General features: G+C 32.1%; 1 protein-coding gene across 3 annotated transcripts in view; it reads left to right on the top strand.

The window, feature by feature from the left end:
• Window positions 1-24,164, top strand: part of LOC145277042 (uncharacterized) — a 52,937-nt gene that overhangs the window by 17,554 nt on the left and 11,219 nt on the right. For 2 of the 3 annotated variants that reach the window (XM_080128677.1, XM_080128676.1), the window contains exons 8-11: window positions 3,727-3,763; window positions 8,638-8,758; window positions 9,674-9,951; window positions 17,533-17,760. In XM_080128677.1, coding sequence (XP_079984803.1) covers window positions 3,727-3,763; window positions 8,638-8,758; window positions 9,674-9,951; window positions 17,533-17,760 — 664 coding nt within the window. The remainder of the gene's footprint in view (window positions 1-3,726; window positions 3,764-8,637; window positions 8,759-9,673; window positions 9,952-17,532; window positions 17,761-24,164) is intronic. The other variant, XM_080128678.1, reaches the window with a different exon arrangement.

The following is a 24,164-nucleotide window of genomic DNA, read 5'->3' as shown; positions in this document are numbered from 1 at the left end:
TTTTGTACATATTAATCAAATTATAAAAATTAATTTGTGTACCTTTTTGTACATATTAATCAAATTATAAAAATTAATTTGTACCTTTTTGTACATATTAATCAAATTATAAAAATTAATTTGTGTACCTTTTTGTACATATTAATCAAATTATAAAAATTAATTTGTGTACCTTTTTGTACATATTAATCAAATTATAAAAATTAATTTGTGTACCTTTTTGTACATATTAATCAAATTATAAAAATTAATTTGTGTACCTTTTTGTACATATTAATCAAATTATAAAAATTAATTTGTGTACCTTTTTGTACATATTAATCAAATTATAAAAATTAATTTGTGTACCTTTTTGTACATATTAATCAAATTATAAAAATTAATTTGTGTACCTTTTTGTACATATTAATCAAATTATAAAAATTAATTTGTGTACCTTTTTGTACATAATCAAATTATAAAAATTAATTTGTGTACCTTTTTTGTACATATTAATCAAATTGTAAATAAACAGACAGAAATACGACTTCATTATAATAGATTAGTAGAACCAGAAAAATGTGAACTTTTAAATTTTAAAGAAAATAAAGTAAAACATATTTACTGTTTGTGAATTTTGACCACGCATACAGACCACACAATTGCTTGGAATCTAGGAATCTGCTTGTATTATAGTATGTTCTCTTTTGATATTTAATATTACATGTAGTTTGTAAAAGCAAAATAATCAAGTAGTAAATTGTATAAATTCAAGGGGAGATAACTAAATTATAGTTGAAACCAGTTAAAACAAGGTCAGCTATAACTCCACGAAAATGTGACGTAGATAATAATTACAAACATTGATTCAAGCAAAGTTCTAAATATTGTTAATAAGAGTATTTTGAATGCCTCTTGCATACATTTAGATTATATACATAGTTCAACATTGTGTTCTTTGGGCTTTTGGGCCAAGATCACAGTGTAGTATCTGTTCTGATGCTACACTTCATCTTTTCTGTTCTCAGTCAGTGGAGGAGAATTCCTTCATGACTAAGACAAATTTTATTTTTGTTCCTATCCAGAGTGCCCCTTTTTGCAGAGCTGGATTTTCTCCACATTAAAAACTGACCTTGTGTCTAATTCTGCCCTCATGGGGAGACAAGTAAATAGGAACATTGTGTGTGTTTTTTTTAAAAATATTTTTTATTTATTTTTTTAATTACATTTTCACCCCAAACAAGGCACAGTGCCACTTTGATGTAGGGGGCTACTGGCAGGGATACTTTGTATTTGTTAGTAATCATCTGGTTTTACTTGCAATAAGTAAATAAAACTGAAATGTTTTATCGCTTTATATGAAAAGAAAAAAAAACTATTGCAAAATGTAAATATCTCCACATGTCCTTAAAATAAAGGCGAGAATAATCTGTAATTTAAAATTCATTGAAACTGGGTTAAATAAAGTGAAATCTCATATGTCTGATTAGCTAAGTAACTGATGTACGATGTCGGGTTAGGATTAAAAACATAAAAGATGTAGTTGCTGTAAAGAATATTTACTTTGTAACGTTTAACAAGTGAACATTATTTTGAAGTTGGAAATTCTGAAATATACACAGAGGAAAGTTTTTGACCAAAGCATTATGACGAATGATCTAAGTTTTACTTGGTTGTCACTGTTTGCATTTTCCATTTGTAATAAAATGGTGAATGATGCGTATTATATTCTAATACTAAAAAATAACATATTGGATAGTGTAACATGAATGACGCATGGGAAAATAGCAGCAGAAGCTGTAAGATAGCTGGCTTACCGAAAAAAAGCACATATGCAAATTAGGAAGTTTGCGTGAGAAAACAAACAAAAAAGGACACCACATGATCGGGGGGATAAAATATCGATACCGAAGGAGATGGATGTATAAAGTGAAGGCGAGAATCGGCCGGCGTGCAGTTGGAAGAAAGAGAAACGCGTTCCAGCTTATGTAGACATGTGGCAGCGTGAGACTTTTTAGTGTCGAGACAGGAGAGTAACAGTAATAAATTTGTTTTTGTTTGTTCCTTTTCGATGGTGCCAGGCAGCGTGGGAGGTCCGAGAGTGGTTTGAACTGTAACGAGCGCGGTTTGAGCGTAACGACCACGTTACACTATAATCTGTAATTGATGAAATGCATTAGATTTTGCATGTAGCGAACACTGATTGAAAATGTGTGTAAATGATTTTTACTAATCAAGTCAGATGCAAGATGAGATGTGACTGACAATCCAGCTAATTTAAGCAAAATTCTATCTCTTGTAATCCATCTCTCTCCCTGTCCAGTTTTCCTCATCCCTCTCCCTCATTTCTCTTTCACTTCCAACCAGCCTATTCCTCTCTTTTTTTTTTAATCTTTTGAAAATAAAAATGTGCATCATTCAAAAAATTCACCTCTAATTTAGATAATAGATAACGTGGCCCACTTGATCTTCACCTTTCATTCTGTTGTCTATTAAAATAATCGTAACTTTTCCAATTTCTCGCATAACTTTAATCTGATTTACTCTGTTTTGTTGCACTTATGTATTCCTCCCAATATTAAATTGTTGTGATCAGTTAATTTAACTTATGTATTCCTCCCAATATTAAATTGTTGTGATCAGTTAATTTAACTTATGTATTCCTCCCAATATTAAATTGTTGTGATCAGTTAATTTAACTTATGTATTCCTCCCAATATTAAATTGTTGTGATCAGTTAATTTAACTTATGTATTCCTCCCAATATTAAATTGTTGTGATCAGTTAATTTAACTTATGTATTCCTCCCAATATTAAATTGTTGTGATCAGTTAATTTAACTTATGTATTCCTCCCAATATTAAATTGTTGTGATCAGTTAATTTAACTTATGTATTCCTCCCAATATTAAATTGTTGTGATCAGTTAATTTAACTTATGTATTCCTCCCAATATTAAATTGTTGTGATCAGTTAATTTAACTTATGTATTCCTCCCAATATTAAATTGTTGTGATCAGTTAATTTAACTTATGTATTCCTCCCAATATTAAATTGTTGTGATCAGTTAATTTAACTTATGTATTCCTCCCAATATTAAATTGTTGTGATCAGTTAATTTAACTTATGTATTCCTCCCAATATTAAATTGTTGTGATCAGTTAATTTAACTTATGTATTCCTCCCAATATTAAATTGTTGTGATCAGTTAATTTAACTTATGTATTCCTCCCAATATTAAATTGTTGTGATCAGTTAATTTAACTTATGTATTCCTCCCAATATTAAATTGTTGTGATCAGTTAATTTAACTTATGAGAAATCTTTTTATTCATCATCTGCATCTTATTTGAAAAAAAAAAAGTTCAGTTTTGCAATTATGTAAAGAACAAACTGCATTGATACTATTGGGAGTTATCAGATGAGATATTTAGAGGAATCTTAATCGGCAGTAATTGTACAGATGTGTTGGGATAGAAATAATGGAAAAGTAATAAAAAATAAAGCAATTTTTTTTAGGTTGAAATGAAAGTGTACATTTTTTTTATTACGTCTTTACCATGTTAAACAAATCAATCAAATCTTTACCATGATAAACAAATCAATCAAATCTCCGTGCAGCAACACAGTTTTCATACTTGTTATTTACAGTTCGACAATTTTTCTATTGCGTTAACCACTTATTTTTGATTTATTATTTCATATTAATCCCATATTTTACTAAATATGTATTTTTGTTTGTTTATAGATTTTAGAACATAAAGATGATGACTCATCAGATGATGGTAAGTTGTTTTTTACAATTCTTAAGTTGCTTAATTTTTTAAAATTTGATCAAATTTTTTTAATATTTTGAGATTTATTTTCTAATTGCTTTGGTTCATTTATAGAACAATTATTCATTACTTGAATTATTTTGTTCATAAACTTTTAAAGCTTTCAATTTTGATTTAATTCTAAATATTCATTCTGAAATTATGCATAGTTTTATTTCAAAATAACATTGAAAATTGTTTTATATATATATATATATATGATTGTTGAGATGGATTAAATCCGACGATATGAAGTAAAATGCAGGTGGAAGGACCTGGATACTCAACGTTTCGCCCGATTTATGCGGGCTTCTTCAAGAGGGATGGTCATTGACGAGAGTCGGAGGATTGGGGCTATATATAATGATGGGGGAGAGCAACATGTTTTCCTTATGTAAATTAGATATCATATATACATATATATACATTTTATGAGAGAAAAAAATAAATTAGAGTAAACTAGTGTAGTGGATTACCCGCATAAATCGGGCGAAACGTTGAGTATCCAGGTCCTTCCACCTCCATTTTATTTCATATATATATATATATATATAGCGTGTCCAGGGGTGATGAAAAAAATCCAATAAAGTGCTCGATCGTAGATGTGAGAGCTGAAGATACAATATTTATTATGACACTATATATACATATTTCAAGGTCGTACCATTGGTTTCGATACACCGAAAACAGTAATAATATACTGTGGAAAATCGGTATAATCTCTTCGGCGACAAAGAAAAATCTGAAACTAATGCAAAATGAACGAACATAGACGACGCTAGACGAGCGTTTAAGACTCAGAATTTCATATTTAAAAAAATATCGTTTTAAAACCGACGTTGATAGATTATGATTATAGAAGAAAGAAAGGAAGAATGTGTGTGTGTGTGTGTGTGTGTGTGCATGCATAGCGGGGTAGGGGGTGCGATGGAAAACTCTCTAAAAAATATAAAGGTCCTGTTAAAGCCATATTAATAAATAAAAGTAGGACAATTAACGGTAATAAATAATGAGAAAGGCATGAATATATTAATATGATTTATAAAAATTTTAAAATTATTTAAATTAATTAAATTAATTAAATTAAATAAAATAAGGATAAAGATAAATAAGGTAAATTTAATAAATAAATAAGAAATAAGAACTTTAAAAGAATTTTAAATTTTTTTAAAAAATATTAATATTTTAATTATGAGAGAATAATAGTGAATGGAGAAATTTAAGATAATTAAAATAATTAAAGGAAATTAATAAATATTAAAAGACTATACAACTATCAGATGCGAAGGTTGTGGGGGGGGGGAAGGGGAATAGTTTCTCTATAAAGGTTATCCTTATTATTGGGGGGGGGCGGTTATATGGTAAAGTTAAGGATATTAGGTGGTGAGAAAGGTTGAGAAATGAGTAGAAGAGAGTTGGTTTGGAGATTAGAATGAGAGGTGAATGTGGAATTTAGGTGTCTATACGTGAATAGGGTGTCTTTGTGTAAATAGGGTGTGTGATAGTAAGGAGGTAAGGTGGCGAGGAATGTTGAGGTATGATTAGAAGAGAGATGGTTTGAGGTTTAGAGTGAGAGGTGAATGTGGTATTTAGGTGTCTATGTGTGAATTAGGAGTCTTTGTGTAAATGGAGTGTGAATCGGTTAAGTTATGCTGTTGTTAGGCCATTTGGCGAGGAGGAATTTTCTTTTGTGGGGACATTGTCTGAAGATTTCGTTTTTAATATTCATACAGGCTATGGATGGGTTATTGATAGCCTGAAGGATCCTAAATTTTTCAGTAGTGCAAAGTGAGCAGGTCTTGGAGGTTGGGTCGTAATATTTTTTAATATCCATGATTGACCATTTTATTTTATATGGAGTATTAGATTCTTTAAGCGACCAAATCTTGGTGGCTAAAGATGTGTCAAATTTCTTTTGGGGATATTTGAAAGTGGAGTTATGTGCATACAGCCTCTGCTTGAAGGTACCCTGAGTCATTCCAATGTAGATTTTTTCTTTACCTGGGTTATTTTCAGGAATGACTTTGGCCTGGTAAACGATAGATTTGATTGTGCAGCCTCCCCCCAGAGGACAGGTATCTCCTCCCCTGCATGAGCAGCGAGGGTTAGAGGGGTTAATAGGGATTGGGGGTTTAGATGTCAGGATAGAGCCGACTGAGGGAGAGCAGGAATAGCTAGTTTTGATGGTGTTTCTATTAAAGATTTTATGGAGTTTGTTTGTGGGTGGAAAATGCTTATCTATTAGAAGAAGGAATTGTCTACCTATATTATACCTGACGTTGAGGGAGAACGGAGGGGTGAACCAAATTATGTTCCTGGATCTGTTGGGTCTGCGCTGCCTGGTGGGTGGATTGGGCATATATGAAATATCTTCCTGGTATCCACAGGGTACCTTCAAGCAGAGGCTGTATGCACATAACTCCACTTTCAAATATCCCCAAAAGAAATTTGACACATCTTTAGCCACCAAGATTTGGTCGCTTAAAGAATCTAATACTCCATATAAAATAAAATGGTCAATCATGGATATTAAAAAATCTTACGACCCAACCTCCAAGACCTGCTCACTTTGCACTACTGAAAAATTTAGGATCCTTCAGGCTATCAATAACCCATCCATAGCCTGTATGAATATTAAAAACGAAATCTTCAGACAATGTCCCCACAAAAGAAAATTCCTCCTCGCCAAATGGCCTAACAACAGCATAACTTAACCGATTCACACTCCATTTACACAAAGACTCCTAATTCACACATAGACACCTAAATACCACATTCACCTCTCACTCTAAACCTCAAACCATCTCTCTTCTAATCATACCTCAACATTCCTCGCCACCTTACCTCCTTACTATCACACACCCTATTTACACAAAGACACCCTATTCACGTATAGACACCTAAATTCCACATTCACCTCTCATTCTAATCTCCAAACCAACTCTCTTCTACTCATTTCTCAACCTTTCTCACCACCTAATATCCTTAACTTTACCATATAACCGCCCCCCCCCCAATAATAAGGATAACCTTTATAGAGAAACTATTCCCCTTCCCCCCCCCACAACCTTCGCATCTGATAGTTGTATAGTCTTTTAATATTTATTAATTTCCTTTAATTATTTTAATTATCTTAAATTTCTCCATTCACTATTATTCTCTCATAATTAAAATATTAATATTTTTTAAAAAAATTTAAAATTCTTTTAAAGTTCTTATTTCTTATTTATTTATTAAATTTACCTTATTTATCTTTATCCTTATTTTATTTAATTTAATTAATTTAATTAATTTAAATAATTTTAAAATTTTTATAAATCATATTAATATATTCATGCCTTTCTCATTATTTATTACCGTTAATTGTCCTACTTTTATTTATTAATATGGCTTTAACAGGACCTTTATATTTTTTAGAGAGTTTTCCATCGCACCCCCTACCCCGCTATGCATGCACACACACACACACACACACACACACACATTCTTCCTTTCTTTCTTCTATAATCATAATCTATCAACGTCGGTTTTAAAACGATATTTTTTTAAATATGAAATTCTGAGTCTTAAACGCTCGTCTAGCGTCGTCTATGTTCGTTCATTTTGCATTAGTTTCAGATTTTTCTTTGTCGCCGAAGAGATTATACCGATTTTCCACAGTATATTATTACTGTTTTCGGTGTATCGAAACCAATGGTACGACCTTGAAATATGTATATATAGTGTCATAATAAATATTGTATATATATATATATATATATACGTACACCCAAATTCCTAATCAAAGCAAAAAGCGTCAAACTTGATAAAATTTCATCGAATTAAATGACTAAATTTAGTGTTTACGATATCAATCCTCAGTAAATGCGATTTTTAATTTTACGCATACAAAAGTTTTAGTGAATTTACACAAAAACATTTTCACTTTCTGGAAATGTTTGAGCAAAAATCAAATATAAAAAGTAATTTGCAAGAAAAATAACTTTATTAAAAACAATATCACAGTTAAGTTTTCAAAATAGCATATAAACGTTTTTAATTTGTAAACTACAAAATCTGAAAAGTTTAAACGAAAAACTTTTGCGAAAACTTGAAATATTACTTTTGTATGCAATATGAAGGATAACAACTTGTGATATTTTTTTTCAACTGAGGAAACAAGTTCATTAATAACATCAATATTAAATAAGTTTTTTATATTTTTATTAAATGTATCAATTTTGACACTTTTCCCTTCATGAAAAAAGAAATTTCTGTGCTTGTTCAAATTTCCCCTATATTAAAAAACAAAAAGGAAAATCTGTATGATCTATGTACCTGTGATGCAACAAAAATATCATATTCCAAGAATCACATATATCGATTAAGTAGTTTTATTTTTAAATGTGAAAATTAAATTTTATATGAGTAACAGACAAGCTACTGTCTTGTCTGCCATATTAGAAACTATCTCAAGGCGATAACTCAATAATTCAAACTTGCAAAATTTTTGTAATGCCTAAAAATTTCTATTAATCACATAAAACTGATTTTCTTTATAAAAATAAAACTACTTGATCATTTTATGTAAGTTTTGGAATTTATTTTTACTTTCTCATGGATATGTACATTATTCAGATTTTTCTTGTATTTTTGTTTTTAATATAAGGCATTTCTGAACAAAAACTGCAAATCTATGATGAAAATATATACATTACTGATTAATTTAAAATGTTGTTCGTTTGAAAGACATCATTTTGTTAATAAAATGCGCGACTAAAATCAATTTAAGAGAAAACGAATCAGTTTTTTTAATAAAAACTGATTCGTTTTTTTCGCAATTGCAAAACTTGTTTGTGATTCAGATTCTTCAAGAGAAGATGGATCAGATGGCAAGAAGATTCCTTCACTGTTTGATATCAAAGTTTTTCATCCAGGACAGAGTCCAAAGAAGTCAGCAGGATCGTCAGCATCACAGAATGGCAGGTAAGCAAATAATGACATCTTTTTTCTTCAGTTTTATGAAACATGGAAATTATTTTAAGGAAAAGTTCCTAATTAATTTGAAATAGAAAAAAAAAAGTAATGAAAACTTTTATTTAAAAAAACAAAATTTTAACATCTCAAACATTTTCTAGATATTTCAATTCTAGCCAGAAATAACTTTCTACTCATAAATTTAAAGACTATAAAATTATTTTGAAATGTTGGAGGGTTATGAAATAAGCAGAACTAGCCATTTTTAAAAATCTATTAATAATAGGGAAAAAATGTCCAACATCTCTTTACATGGTGTCTGTACAAACCTTTAAAGTGGTTTTGAAGTGTTTTTAAATGCAGATTTTAAAAGAATTTCTGGTCAAGACTAAATTTTTGTAGGTGAAAGTATTCTTTATTTGAACTCCCAAATCCATGAAAAAAAATCAACAGAATTTTCCAACCACACCTTTGTTGTATCATTGAACTAATTGCATTCTTTGATATTACTGCTGTTGCATTTTTTGATACTATTAATACTATACTAGTATACTATTGCAATCTTTGATACGTTGGATCACCAAAGTTAAGCAACGTTGAACCTGGTCAGTTTGGGACTTCCAGGTGCTGTATGTGCTCTCCGCTTATCTTGACATTGTTTCCAGTCATCCTGGACTTCTCCTTGCCACTGAACTCAAGCAGTGTCAATTCAGGAGAGGTGTGTTTATGAATTGCGCAACTCTTGCCTCACAATTACATGCACAGCTGCCCCTACAGGGGGTATCCTTTATCTTTCGAAACTGAACGGAGGCATCTTCGATACTACTACTATACTAGTACAGTTCTATATAAAAAAAATACACAAGAAAATAAAATTGACAAATTATTTATCTTTTTTCTTCTTTAACCTTTTTTCTTTTGTAGATCAGGATTCTACAAAGATATGCTGAGTTCTTCGCCCTCTGGGAATTCCTCTTGCTCAATGCCACCATCTGGTTCAGGTATGGGAGGGCTTGGTCAGCTTCGACCGAATGTTGGATCACCAGGACATCCGCCTTTTCTTGGATCTCGTCAGGCACCCAATGATTGTCCCTCACATCAGCAATCCCCTCCCCAGCACGGTTGCAGTCCATCTCACCCCCAAACCTCATGTCCCCCTGGAATCAATTATCCTGATAATGATAATCCTCCACAATCACAAGGTATTCATATCAACATCTCATATTAGCATTCATAAACTTTTTTATCTCCAGTTCAATCAGTTAATTTTTTAGAACTACTTCATATGATGCTTTTTTCAGCACCTCCGTACATCAATATCATTTCAACTTTTAATTAAAAAAAACATTTAACACAATATTTAATAGAAATATATTTATGAAATTCTTTTAAATATTTAGATTCATCCAAAATATTCTTGCATATTTGTTTATGATTATTTCTGAATTCATTCACTTTATTTGTAATATTTTGTACATTTTAGAAGTAAACCTATTTTCAAAACTAAATTCGAGAATAATCTTTATGATGTACACACCTGTCATGGAATGAAGATGTCATATTCTAAAAATGGCTTTCAATTGATCAAGTAGTTTTTTCATATAGGAAATCATTTTTATGATTTTAATAGGAAATTGTAGTCATTACAAGACTGATTTTGAGCTTGTTCAAATTGATTTGTCTCCTTGTATTTATTAAATGTTGTGGGTCAAAACATAATGTTTCCCTTTTTCATAAAGTTTTATTTTCTTAGTTAAAAAAAAATAAAGAAACAAAACTACTTGATCTGTTTATATGATTTTTGGAATATGACATCTTAGTTCCAAAACATGTACATCAGTTTTTAAAAGATTATTCTGTGTTTTTGTTTTGAAGATAGGTTTAATTCTAGATAAGCACCATACAATTTTAACTTTATCAGACAATTAGTTCTAAAATATATGTGCGGTAGATTTCTTTTTTCTATCATTCTTAGCTATAGATTTATAATGGGAAGAGAGATATTAAGTGTTTCGTATTTAAAAGTATGAAGCAGGGATGAGTAGTGTAATGGATACCGATTCAGACTATGGAATCTGTTATGCTCCTCAGATCTGTTGCATCCATTGCAAAAGCCATGGACATAAGCATTCCTAGCTATTCATAAAAATAACAACTTATTGAAACTGGTTACATTAGATGCTGCTTCAGCATTAAATATAGCCTTCTCTAACCAAACCAAACGGTTATAAAACAGTCAATATAATTTAAATTATAAACATTTTAATAACAAATTCTGTATAGTGTAAAATATTTTTACTTGAAAATATTTGGTTCATATTGTTTTGATCAAACTATTGTTCTCATCTTGAGTGTTATTTGTGCAATGTTTCGGTTGGTGTAGCCTTCGACTTTCGTCAGGCACAAATAGCAGTCAAGATGAGAACAATAGTTCGATTAGAACAAGTAATACAAGCGATCAGACATCATCTAAAAAATTCAGAACTGAAATGTTTGTATTGTGTTAAATCATGTTCTGATAGCAACAAGAATATTTGACACGCAAAAGTTTATTTCAGTTTTACAGGTTCGATTCTACTTGAAAAAAATACAATTTTGTTTTATGAAAGTTTTAAGAATTTAATAATGTAGCTAAAAAAATAAAAAACTTGTGTACAGCTATATAAGACGTATTCATCAAAAGTCCTAATTCAATTTTTCTTTTTTAATTTTGGATTATTAATCACCCAATTTTCCTATGATAAAATGATTTAAGAAAAAACAATTTTTAGTTTGACAATTCTTTGATGTGTTTGACATATAATGCTCCCTTTGGAGTTAATGTTCTTGGTGATTTCTTCATCACTTTCTAAAATTTCATATTTTTTATCTAGAGTTTTAGAGTTGTTTTGTGCACTTATTTGTCAAACTAATTTGCAAATGACGAGTTTTTCATGGTATTGAACAATGCCATTCCATTATTGTGAGTCTGTGTGTTGTCTTACCTTTGTGATCACTTGAAAATGTTTTCATGTGAGCACTTCACTAACAAATGTCCTTTTTTTTATCTTTACTTGATATTTTAAATGTTCCTTTGTAGAAGATTATATCCCCTTCCTTTATATGTCATCTATTTGCTTTTGTGATAACCATTCCTCATGCACAGTTACAGGATGAGATGATATTTGTGTGCAAGATTTCTAGGAAACACAAGTTTCATTAGTTTTTAGATATATTCATCAAACTTGGATTATTAGTTGATTCGATGGACTTTGATTTTGTAACTTTGATGAGAGCTTTGGGGTGACCTCTCAAGCGACCAGGGGCTTTCATCACTGCCTTCCAACTCAGACCCTCAATGTTTATGATGATCCTGGCTTTTAGCTTGCCCTTTATGTTGTAACCGCTGGGTCATTCTTCTATATGTAAGGCCTCTTTGCAGCTACCTGGTCGATGCAGTTTCACTGCTTTGCTTAGAACATGAATATAACTATTGGCATTCTCTCCAGTGTTCTGATGGCATCAAATGAACAAGCATGCATTTTCTCTCTGATAATGCCTTTTAATCTTATCTTGAATCTTTTCAATTCGTTTCTGACTTTTTTTTATACCCTCCCTCCTCCCCTGGAATTTTGAAATCTCTTTATTTGGACTAGTGTAGATTCCTGTGTCTTATCCACAAAGAGTGAGGCTCAAAATTGTCCGTAATTGTTCTGTAAAAAAAAAAAGTTTGGAAATATAGTCACTGTTTTTATGAAGGCAAGACTGCCAACAAAAATAAAGAAGTATGATGAAATTATCGGTTGAAAATGGCAAGCAAATATTGTCCATACTCTGTCTGTATTTATATATATATATATATATAAATAAATTTTCTTGCACTTTTATAGTTTTTCATTCCTCATAATTATATAAATATATGTGAGACTGGAGAAACCATGAAACTGCAGTAAAGTATGCAAATAAGCCACATTTATTATTTTTATAAATCTGTATTCAAGAAACAAAATAGACTTCGTGGTTTAGTGGGGAATGCCCTTTTCTCTTCCCTGCAACTTCTCTCCCACAGAAGAGACGTTGCAAGCCTGTCTTTGTTTTATCGCTATTTCCACGGCAGGTGCTCGTCTGAGCTCCAATCCCTCGTCCCCCCTCGCCAATCTTTCACGAGAAACACCCGTCTGGCTGAAACTACTGTCAATAATTTTCCCCACTCTTTATCTGTACCTAAATCCAAACGTAGATTCCATGAGCAAAGCTTTTTTCTTAGAGCTTTACGCCAGTGGAACTCTCTGCCGCTTGCCTGTTTCCCACCTGACTACAACTTGGACGTCTTTAAGTCCAACATAAACAAACTCCTGACAAATCGCCCCCTTAAGTAAGACACTCTATCAAAACCCCCAGTACTAATGATTACTACAATACTATCTCATTGATTACTGTACACGCACTAACCCTTATCCCTGAGTGGCCTTCGGGCCTTGATAAGTGGTGACCCCCATGTAAAAAAAAAAACAAACTATTATATCTACAAAATCTACAATCTTGATTCACCGTTATTTCACAATCATATTTGAGCAACTATTTTTGAGAGGTTCATTTTAAAAAATATACATGTTTACATTTTCAATATTTTGTTTTACAAAAAGCATTTGATATTTTAAAATATTAAAAAAAAAAAATCAAAATAATCAACTATAATAATGTTGTCTTTAATGTAACGTTTGTAACATTAAGAGATTTAAGTTTATATAATATCAGAGAACTTGATTTGTACTTGATGCATGCAGATTTTTGTAATTTTATGCTTTCTGATTGAAAACGGGCGATTATTGACGCTGTCAGTATAAAATCAAAAATTTATTCATAATATCCAGTCTATGTATTTAAATGTGTTCATGAATAGATTTTTAGATAATTCTAAAAGAAAAAACAAATCATAGCATAATCAATTTTTTAATTATTTAAAAGTCACTTTATTTAGAATCCTGTATAAATACCGGTTTTATTAAATATATATGACTAAAAATTATGTACAATAAATCTACGACTAATTGCCGCTGCCACTGATTAAAGTAACTTCAACACAGGCGATTGACTGGGTCCATCAGCATAAAATATCGTAAAACATTTTTGTAATAAACAATTAAACGAATTTACTCAAAATTTTCAAGAGTTTATGTTTTTGCAAATATCTTTCTAAGTTCGTACCTAAAAGGATATTTACTAAAGAAAACTCCCAATTGTTTTATTAAATATTCCCTCTTACATGGGCGAAAAAAATGTTATTAAAATAAACAATAAAATGACTTAGTCACTATTATTTTGGGCAAATTTTTCAACCTAGTGTGCCACTTTTTTTTTTTTTTTAATCTTTGTAAAAAAAAAATATATATAATAAACAAGTTTATTTCTTTATTGTTAGAATATTGTTGAAATATAAAACAAAACAAATTTACTTAGTCACAACTTTCAGATGAGAGTTTAAAAATTTTTTTTTTTGGAAAATTAAATTTTACAAATGATCTTTTCCTTTAAAATTTGAATTTTGTACCAAAATAGCGATGTAACACTAGAATAGAAAATTTTTGTAAAAAGTAGAAGAAATCCTTATTATTATCCACTATTGCTTGTTTTTTGTTTTTTGAACTTGAAACTGTCAAAGTTGAATTGACTAAAACCCTTAATGATTGAAAATTATTTTTTCCAATACAGTGTGCCCCCCCCCTCCAAGAAGTTTTGTGAAAAATTAAACAGTTCTTCTGCTCGGTGTATGTCGGTGCGTTACTTAAGGTAAATTGGTGGTGATGGGGGGGGGGGGTTACTTTCGGAAAAACGGTAAATTAAACTGCAAAAGCACCTGTTGTACAAGTTCTATAATTATTGAATAACCCCCCTCCAAAAAAAGAAAACGAAAAATAAAAATGCTTTTGTAAACGACTCACGAAAACTTATATTTTTAGATCAATTAAAAAGCATCGAAAACTATGTAACACAGAAAAATGAATCAAATTTTTTTGTTTCTGAAAACTTTATTTCAAATGTCTGCTAAAAAATTATTCCGCGATGTGACAAGTCACCTTACTACGCGCGTCCATGCATGAACGCATCATGTAAGAATAGCATAAACGATGGCGGTGAGTTGGCACAAAATAGTGCAAGGGTTCAGGGGTTAATACCATGGAAACAGTAAATTTGCAACGAGTTTGAATATCAGATTCGCTGTCAGCGACCCCGAAAACTTGTAAAGAACCAAATTTTATTGGTCGATGTTCTGTTGTAGTTAAAGTAAACATTTACTAAAAAGTGTCTCAGTCTTTTAGGATTTAATTAGGCGTACATAAAATCGGGTTTAATTTTTAGTTGTGCATAATTAGTAAAATCAAATCACAACTAATCAAAAAAAAACTTGTTTATTTTTTTACAAAGATTTTTAACGAAAAGAAATGTGACACGCAGAATTTGGGAAAAAATAATTAAGGAGTTCATTATGTAAATAAATACTTATGTATCTATTTACTATCTGCTTTAAGAGAGAATATTAAAAAAAATAATTTATTTTTAGAAATACTTTTTACGTGAATCTAAAAACATATTTCCCCCTCTCCCCAAAAAACCTTTTGACTGAAACTTGTAAATTCATTTTATTGTTTATTTTAATATTACCACAACAGATTTTTACAATCTGATAAACCCAGTAGTACGTTCATGTCAAAGTTGCTTTGATAGCAACACAGCAACTGAAGCATATTTTAGTTGTACAATTTTAGTAAATCCCCTTACGTCAGATTAAAATCTGGCACGACTAAATTATCCAATTCGGCTCCTGCTGATTCAAGCAACTTTATACGTTTTTATATGACAAACAGCAGAAGTCAGCCGTACATTGATCAGGCATAATTTTTGGTCATACATTTTTAGTAAAACCCAATAAATACAAGATTTGAATACCTTTTCATAAAAATAATTTATACATTGTAAAGGGAGATAACTAATGTCTGAAATAATGCAAGGTTCATTACACATATAACTTGCAAAGATTTATCTCCCTTAAATCTTATACTTATTTGATAATAAAAATAATAGCATTAAAAATGATAAAATTTCATTTCTTTTGCTACATAATTTTAAAAATGTGCTGCAACATTAAAATGACAGCCGGGTATCTATACTAGTATTCAATAAAAAAATGCAAATATCTAAAATTGCTAAAGATTTTTCAATTTTAAATATTTATTGCCAAAATTATTGAAAATAAGATTAATTATTAAATAGTAAATAATGGAGCATTTTCACATGTATTTATCATTTTTGTCGAACACCTTTCATCTAAAACATTCACATTACATTATTTTTAATCTTGAATCTAATTTCCATCATTTTCTATGACTTCTGTCCAACGATCAACTAGCTTCTTCAAAATATTTCTTTGATTTTTAAGAGAAAAACAAATTCAGGTCATTTTTAGTTGGTCATCATTTTCATAAATTTTATTGCTTAGATTGTTGTCGGATGGAGCGATATCATGTGAATAAGGTGGATGAAGCAAAACTTCCCATTGAAACTCAGGACCTTTTCGTGACTGATTTTTCTGTGTGAGGTCTCGTGTTATCATGCTAAAGCACTACAGCCTTCCTATTGAGTAATGCTGGCCATTTTTTTGAGAGAGCAGTTCTTAGATCATCCAGCTGCAAACAATATTTTACTGCTGTGATTGTTTGTTTACGCTCTAGTAACTTATAATGAATCAGTCCGATCAGGTCCCACTATAAAAGAGAGCATAACCTTTTTTGGCTGTAGTATTTGTTTTGAAACAAACTGTAGACTTTGGTTTTACTCTAACCATTGTTTGTTGCATTGGGTATTGTAAAGAACCCATTTTTCATCTTTACTCACAATTCCTTGCCAAAGTGGTTCTTGACGATTCCTAGAAAGCAAAAATATGTAAACAGTTAATCTTTGATTTCATTGAGCATCGGTAAAATTGTGGGAAACCCAGTATCCAAGTTTTTAAATTTTTCCTAATTCGTGTAGGCATGAAATCGTTGTTGCATGGGTTGTATTGAATTGTTGAGCTAATCATTTGCTGGTTAACTTTGAATTGGCCTCCACATTGGCATCTTCATCAATTGATTTTGGCCTTTCCGAATGTTGTCAATCTGACAGGATAAATTCTTCAAAAGAAACTTTTGCAAAACATAGTTAACATGTTCAATTATTTCGAACATTCATGCCATAGACAGTTCTAATATTCTTTGTAGTTTCTGCAGCTGAGTTTCATTTTTTAAATTCATAACGTATGCAGTGTTTTAGAGGCTCTTCACTAGTATCCACTTTTTGACAACTGAGACAGTTAAACATAATATTTTCCCATTACTATAATTACTATACCTGAAAGACAAAGCAAGATATTAAGACACTAATTCATAAAAAATTTAGAACAGTGTACAACTTAGGAGGTTGCAAATTGAATTATTTAACAAGTCTTCTCTTCCTTCTTTAATTATGTAATCATTTGGCCCTGACAGACAATTCTGTCTTTGATACTTTTCAGTGTAGCCAAACACAAAATAAACATTCAAAACTAGCTAATGTACCCACCAAAATAAATTACACAATGAAAGAGAAAGACTTTTAAATACATACTTTATTTTAAGTTAAATCCTTTTCTTTTTATAAATTACACAAACTGGCTTTCTTCAAGTTAAACATTTTACATAAGTTTTGATGAAATATCTTGAAATGATGCTCTTGATTTAGTGATTTCAACATATTGTCGTCAAATATCTGTATTTTGTTGTTTTTAGATAACCTTCATCCTCCTGTTTATCATCCCATGTATCATCATCATCATGGAATGTTACCTGATGAGCGACACAATTTAGAAGCGGAGAAAGCTGAAGAGAAAAAACCAGTTCCAATTGAAATTCCATCTCACTTGCCGCCAAAACAAAAAGAATTGTTTCTACGAATTCATCAACAGCAACAACTTCAGATGACAACAGAGAAAACAGATATAAAAAATGACATCAAAGGTTAGAAATATGAAAAAATAAACAAGATCTATTTGATTCACTGAATATATATATACACATACGTGTGTGTGTGTATAACTTAGTAGTTCACTGAATGGTTTTGATGATTTTAGAAGCAAGATGAATTCTTGCTTCTAAAATCATCAAAGTCATTCAATGAAGTCACACATTTACTTTTTTTTCTCACCAACTTGTGTGCTTATGATTTTCATCAAATTATTACACCCATATATATATATATATATATATATATATATATATATATACTAGCATTTCAGCCCGGCGTTGTCCGGGTGTTTGGGTGTGTATGTTGAGCAAAACAAAAAAAAAAGTGGTAGTAAGAAGGCAGGCTCGAACCCGTATCGCAAAGGAGGAAAAGAACGTTTATGCTGTTACGACCACCGCCAAATCGGAAGCGACATTTTTTAAAATTAAGGCTAGACATCTAAAGGAGAGGATAACTTTAAAAAAATATCGGCGAAAAAAGTGACCCCCCCCCCCTGTAGAAACGTGCCTGGTTGAAGGGGAAGATATTAATGTTTTTAGCCAATTTTTCGATATTTGTCGTATGAAAGGTGGAAATTTAAAACGATACTGATCTTGGTAAATCCCTTCGCCTCTATTGAAAGTTGAAGACAGACATGCAAACAGACATACATTTATATATTGGTAACTAAATATTTTCGACCCAAACTGATGAAAAAGCTTGCCCTATCTCTGAATACCCTTTATGTAAAATTTCAAAAATTTAGATCAGAAATTGTCCGAGTAATTCGGAAGAGACCGCAGAGGTCAATTTTTTTTTTTTTTTAAGGGCGATCAAGGTTGGATTCTTTGATCTTATAAATCCACGTTTATTTATTATCTGATCTTCCATAGTCGGGTCCGTATCGATTGGTATATATATTATTCCTTAATTGGAATTGTTTTGTTTTTTGAGATGAGCATTATATATATTAATTTATTTTTATTTTGGACTATTAGTCTCATCTTTATTAGTTGTTGTTGTTTTCAAAGATCAAAGAATCCAACCTTGATCGCCCTTCAGGGCTCATGGCACAGTTGATAGAGACGTTGAATCTCTGCAGTTCCAGATGAGCATTGTTTGAAGATAGCGGTTTCAATCTCACCCAAAGCGTGCCAGAGGTTTACTTGGCCAAAAATGTGGTGAGACGACAACAACTACGGATGGCAGTGATGGCTGAGAATGCAGTTAGGAGATTCGAAGTTCCTATCCGTCGCGGTTACCACCTGACAAAGGCCAAAGGAATAGTTGGCTGAAACGTTGTGAATAAACAAACCAATAAAAGATGAAAACAACAACAACTAATGAAGATAAGACTAATAGTCCGAAATAAAAATAGATTAATATATATATAATGCTCATCTCAAAAAAATAAAAAAGAGTTTGGTAGAGTTCTCAAAGGTCAAATCGTTGAACATTAACCCCGTAATCGCCAAATTTCTGGCCAAAAACTGATCACGTCGATTTTCCCTAATCTCAGTACCCTGTATATCAAATTTGGAGTCTGTAGACTAAAAATTAACAGAGTTATTGCGTAGGGAAATGTACACACAGACACAGACACGTTCACTTTTATATATATATATAGTCTTGGAAGTTTCCTTAAAACTTTAAAAGTATATAAAATTAATAAAAAAAATATCTTTCAATGGAACATTATTTTGTCAGTGTCAATTAATCTCTCATATTGCTGAATCAGTTATTTACCATGAAACACTGTTTCATACACATACATACACATACATACACCTATAAAGTCTGTGGAAACAGCTCCCAGACCTAGTTGACCCCCTTCTGCCATTGATGAGGCATCTGTCTGTCAAGTTGTGGCGGCCATTTTTGAAGATTGGCACACTACTATTCGCCAAATAGCCCAAGATGTCAAGATTAGTACAGGGTCTGTGGAAACTATCATTCATGACCATTTGCATATGCATAAGGTGTCTGCCGGATGAATTCCCAGATTGCGCACACCATTCCAGAAGCGAGAACGCGTCAAGTGCTCGAGGATGAATTTGGAGAGGTCCCAAGAAGATGAGTCAAAGTTTTTCAAAAGACTGATTACACAGGATGAAACCTGGGTCCATCACTATGATCCAGAGACCAAAGCCCAGTCAATGCAGTGGAAACACTTGGACTCACCACCTCCAAAGAAGGCAAGGGTGCAGCCCTCCACTAGCAAGGTCATGCTCACAATCTTCTGGAACCAGGACGGAGTAGTGATGACAGATTTCCTGGCAAAGGGTACCACAATTACAGGAGCCTATTATGCTTCACTTTTGAGGAAATTAAGGGAAGCTATCAAAATCAAGAGGCAGGGCAAGATCAGCAAAGGTACCCTCCTCCTGCAGGGCAATGCTCCGGTCCACAACTCGCATGTCGCCAGATCAGAAGCACGGGCGTGTGGTTATGAAATCCTCCCCCATCTTCTCTACTCTCCTGACCTTTCACCCTCTGACTTTCACCTATTCCTAGCCATGAAGTTGTTTTTTAAAGGAAAGCATTTCCCAGATGATGCAGTTTTGATTTATAAAGTCACGTCGTGGTTGGAGGACCAACCTGGGGTGTTCTACAAAAACGGTGTCCAGAGCTGCATCAAACGATGGGAGAAGTGCATAACTCTGGGTGATTCCTATGCAGAGAAAGACTAATAAATGTGCCAAGTTTTGTTGCCCAATTGATATGAGAAGTGGGTCAGGGGCATTACTTATTGCACGCCCCTCATATTTTAATTCCTGTTGATTTCATATTTATTATTACAGAGTAAATTCTCTATTATAATTGTACCCAATATATATAATAGTAGTGGTTGCCCAGTTGTAATGTATGCTTACATATATTTTAATTCCTGTAGATTTCATATTTATTATAGAGCCAGTACTCTCTCTATTGATTATTATATTGTACCCGATATATACTAGTGCTTTCAAAAGTAAATAAAAAATAACTTAGAAACAAAGCCAAAACATATAGCTCTCCAGCTTTATTTGTTACCATCTGAGCATACAAAAATAAAAAAAAAATGATGTTAGAGACATAAATGTATATTTGTGCATACATAGAAATAACACGCTTAATTGACTTATGCCTACCAAGTTCCAATAATTTTCAATTTGAACCTATTTTTACCAGCTAAAAAAATAAACAAATCTAATTTATTTCACAGACCCAACTGGAATTAATTCACCGAACAGAACAGTTTATCATATTTATTACAAAGATTAAAATCAACAAAAATAAACTATGAGTAAAAATAAAAGTTTGTTTAAATCATATTCAATTAGCCGTTGGCAAGTTAACATTTTGGATCGTTGATTTAATGAAAACGTGTTTTTTTTATAAAAAAAGAAAAACAGGATAAGAAAATTATTGATAATACAAAATATATACCGGTGTATATAAATTTATTATCCATTCAAATAAGGACTGGACATAGGTGGGAGGAGGGTTTATAGATGCTCTTTATACTTATGCATTTCGAAGCCTAATGCTTTTTTTTTACACATTGGTCACCACTTATCAAGGCCTGGAAGCCACTCAGGGATAAGGGTTATTGCAAGTACATTACATTAGTGTGGAGATTGGATGAAGTGTTTACTTAAGGGGGCGGTTCATTAGGAATTTGTTAACGTTGGACTTGAACACATCCAAGTTGTAGTCGGGTGGGAAGCAGGCAGACGGAACAGAGTTATATGGAAATATGGCATCTATCATATTGGGTATATTAGGAAGGAAATATTAGGAGGAAGATATTAAAATTTCTAAAAGTAGAAGGGACGGAATCACCATGGTGTAAGGGAGAGGTCCAGGTGATTTGTAAGATAAGCATGAGGGTGTATTACTGTCAGATCGGGGTTTTAGGATTACAAAGATTATAGATGTTGTAAATAACTGGGAGTTTCCCATGAAGAGCTAGGTGATATACCTAGGGCCAGAATGAGTTAAATTTGGTAAAATATACTGGGGAGCAATTAGGAATAGCGTCTTATGGAAAAAAAGCTGGGCTGGGGATAGAAGCAAATAAGGTGATTATTTTAGCAGATGAACATGTTCACAGAGATTGTGTGTGGAGGTAGGTGAGATATATAGTGTATCACAAAACTGAGTACACCCCTCACATTTCTGTAGATATTAAAGTATGTCTCTTCATGCGAAAACACTGACAAAATGATACTTTGAAAAGTGAAAAGTAGTCTGTATACAGCTAATATAACAGAGTTTGTTTATTTTATCCTCAAAATAATTAAAAATGTAGCCATTAAAAGCTAAACACCTGCCAACAAAAGTCTGTACACTCCTTAGGGAAGGTGGTTAATATTAATATACTCCATATCAACTGTCAGTATTTTGTGTGGCACCCATCACTATCCAGAAGTTCCTTTACTCTACTGGGAATGCATTTTACCAGTTTCACAGGTAGCTACTGGAATGCTTTTCCACTCTACCCTGATGACGTTGCAGAGCTGGTGAATTTTTTAGACTTTGCACACCTCCACCTTCCAGTTGAGAATCCCCCAAAGATGTTCGATTGGGTTCCAGTCTGAAGACATGCTTGGCCAATCCATCACCTTTTACCCTCAGCCTCTTCAGTAAAATGATGGTTGTCTTGGAGGTGTGTTTGAGGTCATTATCATGCTGGACTGCCCTGCGACTCTGTTTCTGGAGGGAGGGGATCATGCTTTGCTAAAGTATTTCACAGTAAATGTTGGAGTTCATGTTTCGCAATTCTCTAACACTTGCTGCATGCAGCCTCAGACTATGGCATTCTCACTGCCATGCTTGACTGTAGGCATGATACACTTATCTGTATGCTCCTCACCTGGTCCCTGCCACACATGCTTTAAGCCATCGGAACCAAACAAATTAAACTTCATCTCTTCAGACTATAAAACATAGTTCCATTAATTCATGTGCTTTGTTGGCATGTCTTCAGCAAACTGTTTGCAGGCTTTCTTGTATATCATCTTCAGAAAAGGCTTCCTCCTCAGGTGACAGCCATGCACACCAATTTGATGTAGTGCATGAGCACTAACAGACTGACCCCCCCTCCCCCCACCACCTCTTTAAATTTCTGCAACAATGCTGATTTGGATGTAATACGCAACATGTGTGCTCAGTTTATTTGTATGACCTACCCAAGGTCTATTCTGAGTGGACCCTCCTTTTTTAAAGTGCTAGATGATCTTAACCACTGCGGCTCAGTTTCAGGGTATTGGCAATCTTCTTGTAGCCTTAGCCATCATCATGTGTAGCACAATATGTTTTTTAAGATCTTCAGAGTTCTTTGCCATGTGGTGCCATGTTGGAACTTTGAGTGATGAGTGTGAGAGCTGCACTACAAATTTAAGTGATGAGTGTGAGAGCTGCACTACAAATTTAAGTGATGAGTGTGAGAGCTGTACTACAAATTTCAGCACATCTACTCCCTATGCACACTAATGAGTCACATGAGAATTTGGAAGGAAAATGACAAGCAGTACTCAATTGGGACATTTAGGGCCATAGTTTCTTAGGAGTGTACTTTTGTTAGCAGGGCTTTAGTTTTCAATGGTTATTAACATATAATTTTACTAAAGCTCATTTTTAGAAGCCAATTATAATCATAATTTGAATTCTAGAATTTATCTTTAAAAATGTTTTCCAATAAAAAATCTTTTGAAAACATTGCAGTGATTACTTGTTGCTTAATGCATTTTCTTTTTTTATATTGCCAAATTTCTTTTGTGCTTCATATTGTTTAATAGTTTTTAGTGTTGAATAGTTCATTAAAACTTAATTGAGCTAAAGAGAAAGAAGGGGTTGGAGAGGGGAAACAGGGAAGAGGAGTAGAGAGAGGTAAAGAGAAGTTTTAATAGAAATACAATGTTAGATTTTTTAGACAAACAACATGTGTGTTAGCCGAAGAAAGAAACAAAAGGGACAGATTTTCCCTACATTAAAAACTGATGTAAAAATTGCGATTTATTTATTTTTAAAATTTCGCTTGTTTATGCTTGCTTATACTTTCCTGGCCATTGACAGGAGAAATCAATGTCTTATATTCTCAATTCATGTTGATTTTTTATGTAGGGAAAATCCTACATTAAAAAAAATCTACAAAATGTTCCGTAAAATAAACTGATTTTTTCTTTTTAAAAATAAAAATGCTTATCAAAAAATAATATAACTCCAGTTTTTTCCTCGTTTGGGTTTGGTTATTAAAGTTTTTGTGATACTACAATTTATCTTTCCTCTGAGTTTTATTAAAGTTTTGTAAACATATTAAAAAAAATCCCTCTACATAAAAAATAAATGATCGTAAAAATTGTTGAAACAATATTTATTTTTATATTTGTTTACGGAGGCCATTTGCATGTGTGAAGGTCAAGGTCAAACTGGT

The sequence above is a fragment of the Euprymna scolopes genome, chromosome 5 (assembly GCF_053919585.1).
Source record: "Euprymna scolopes isolate OS-2025 chromosome 5, ASM5391958v1, whole genome shotgun sequence".
In the NCBI taxonomy this organism is placed as follows: Eukaryota; Metazoa; Mollusca; class Cephalopoda; order Sepiida; family Sepiolidae; genus Euprymna; species Euprymna scolopes.
Note: the sequence above shows the minus strand (reverse complement) of the source record. Positions and strands in the feature narration are given on the sequence as shown.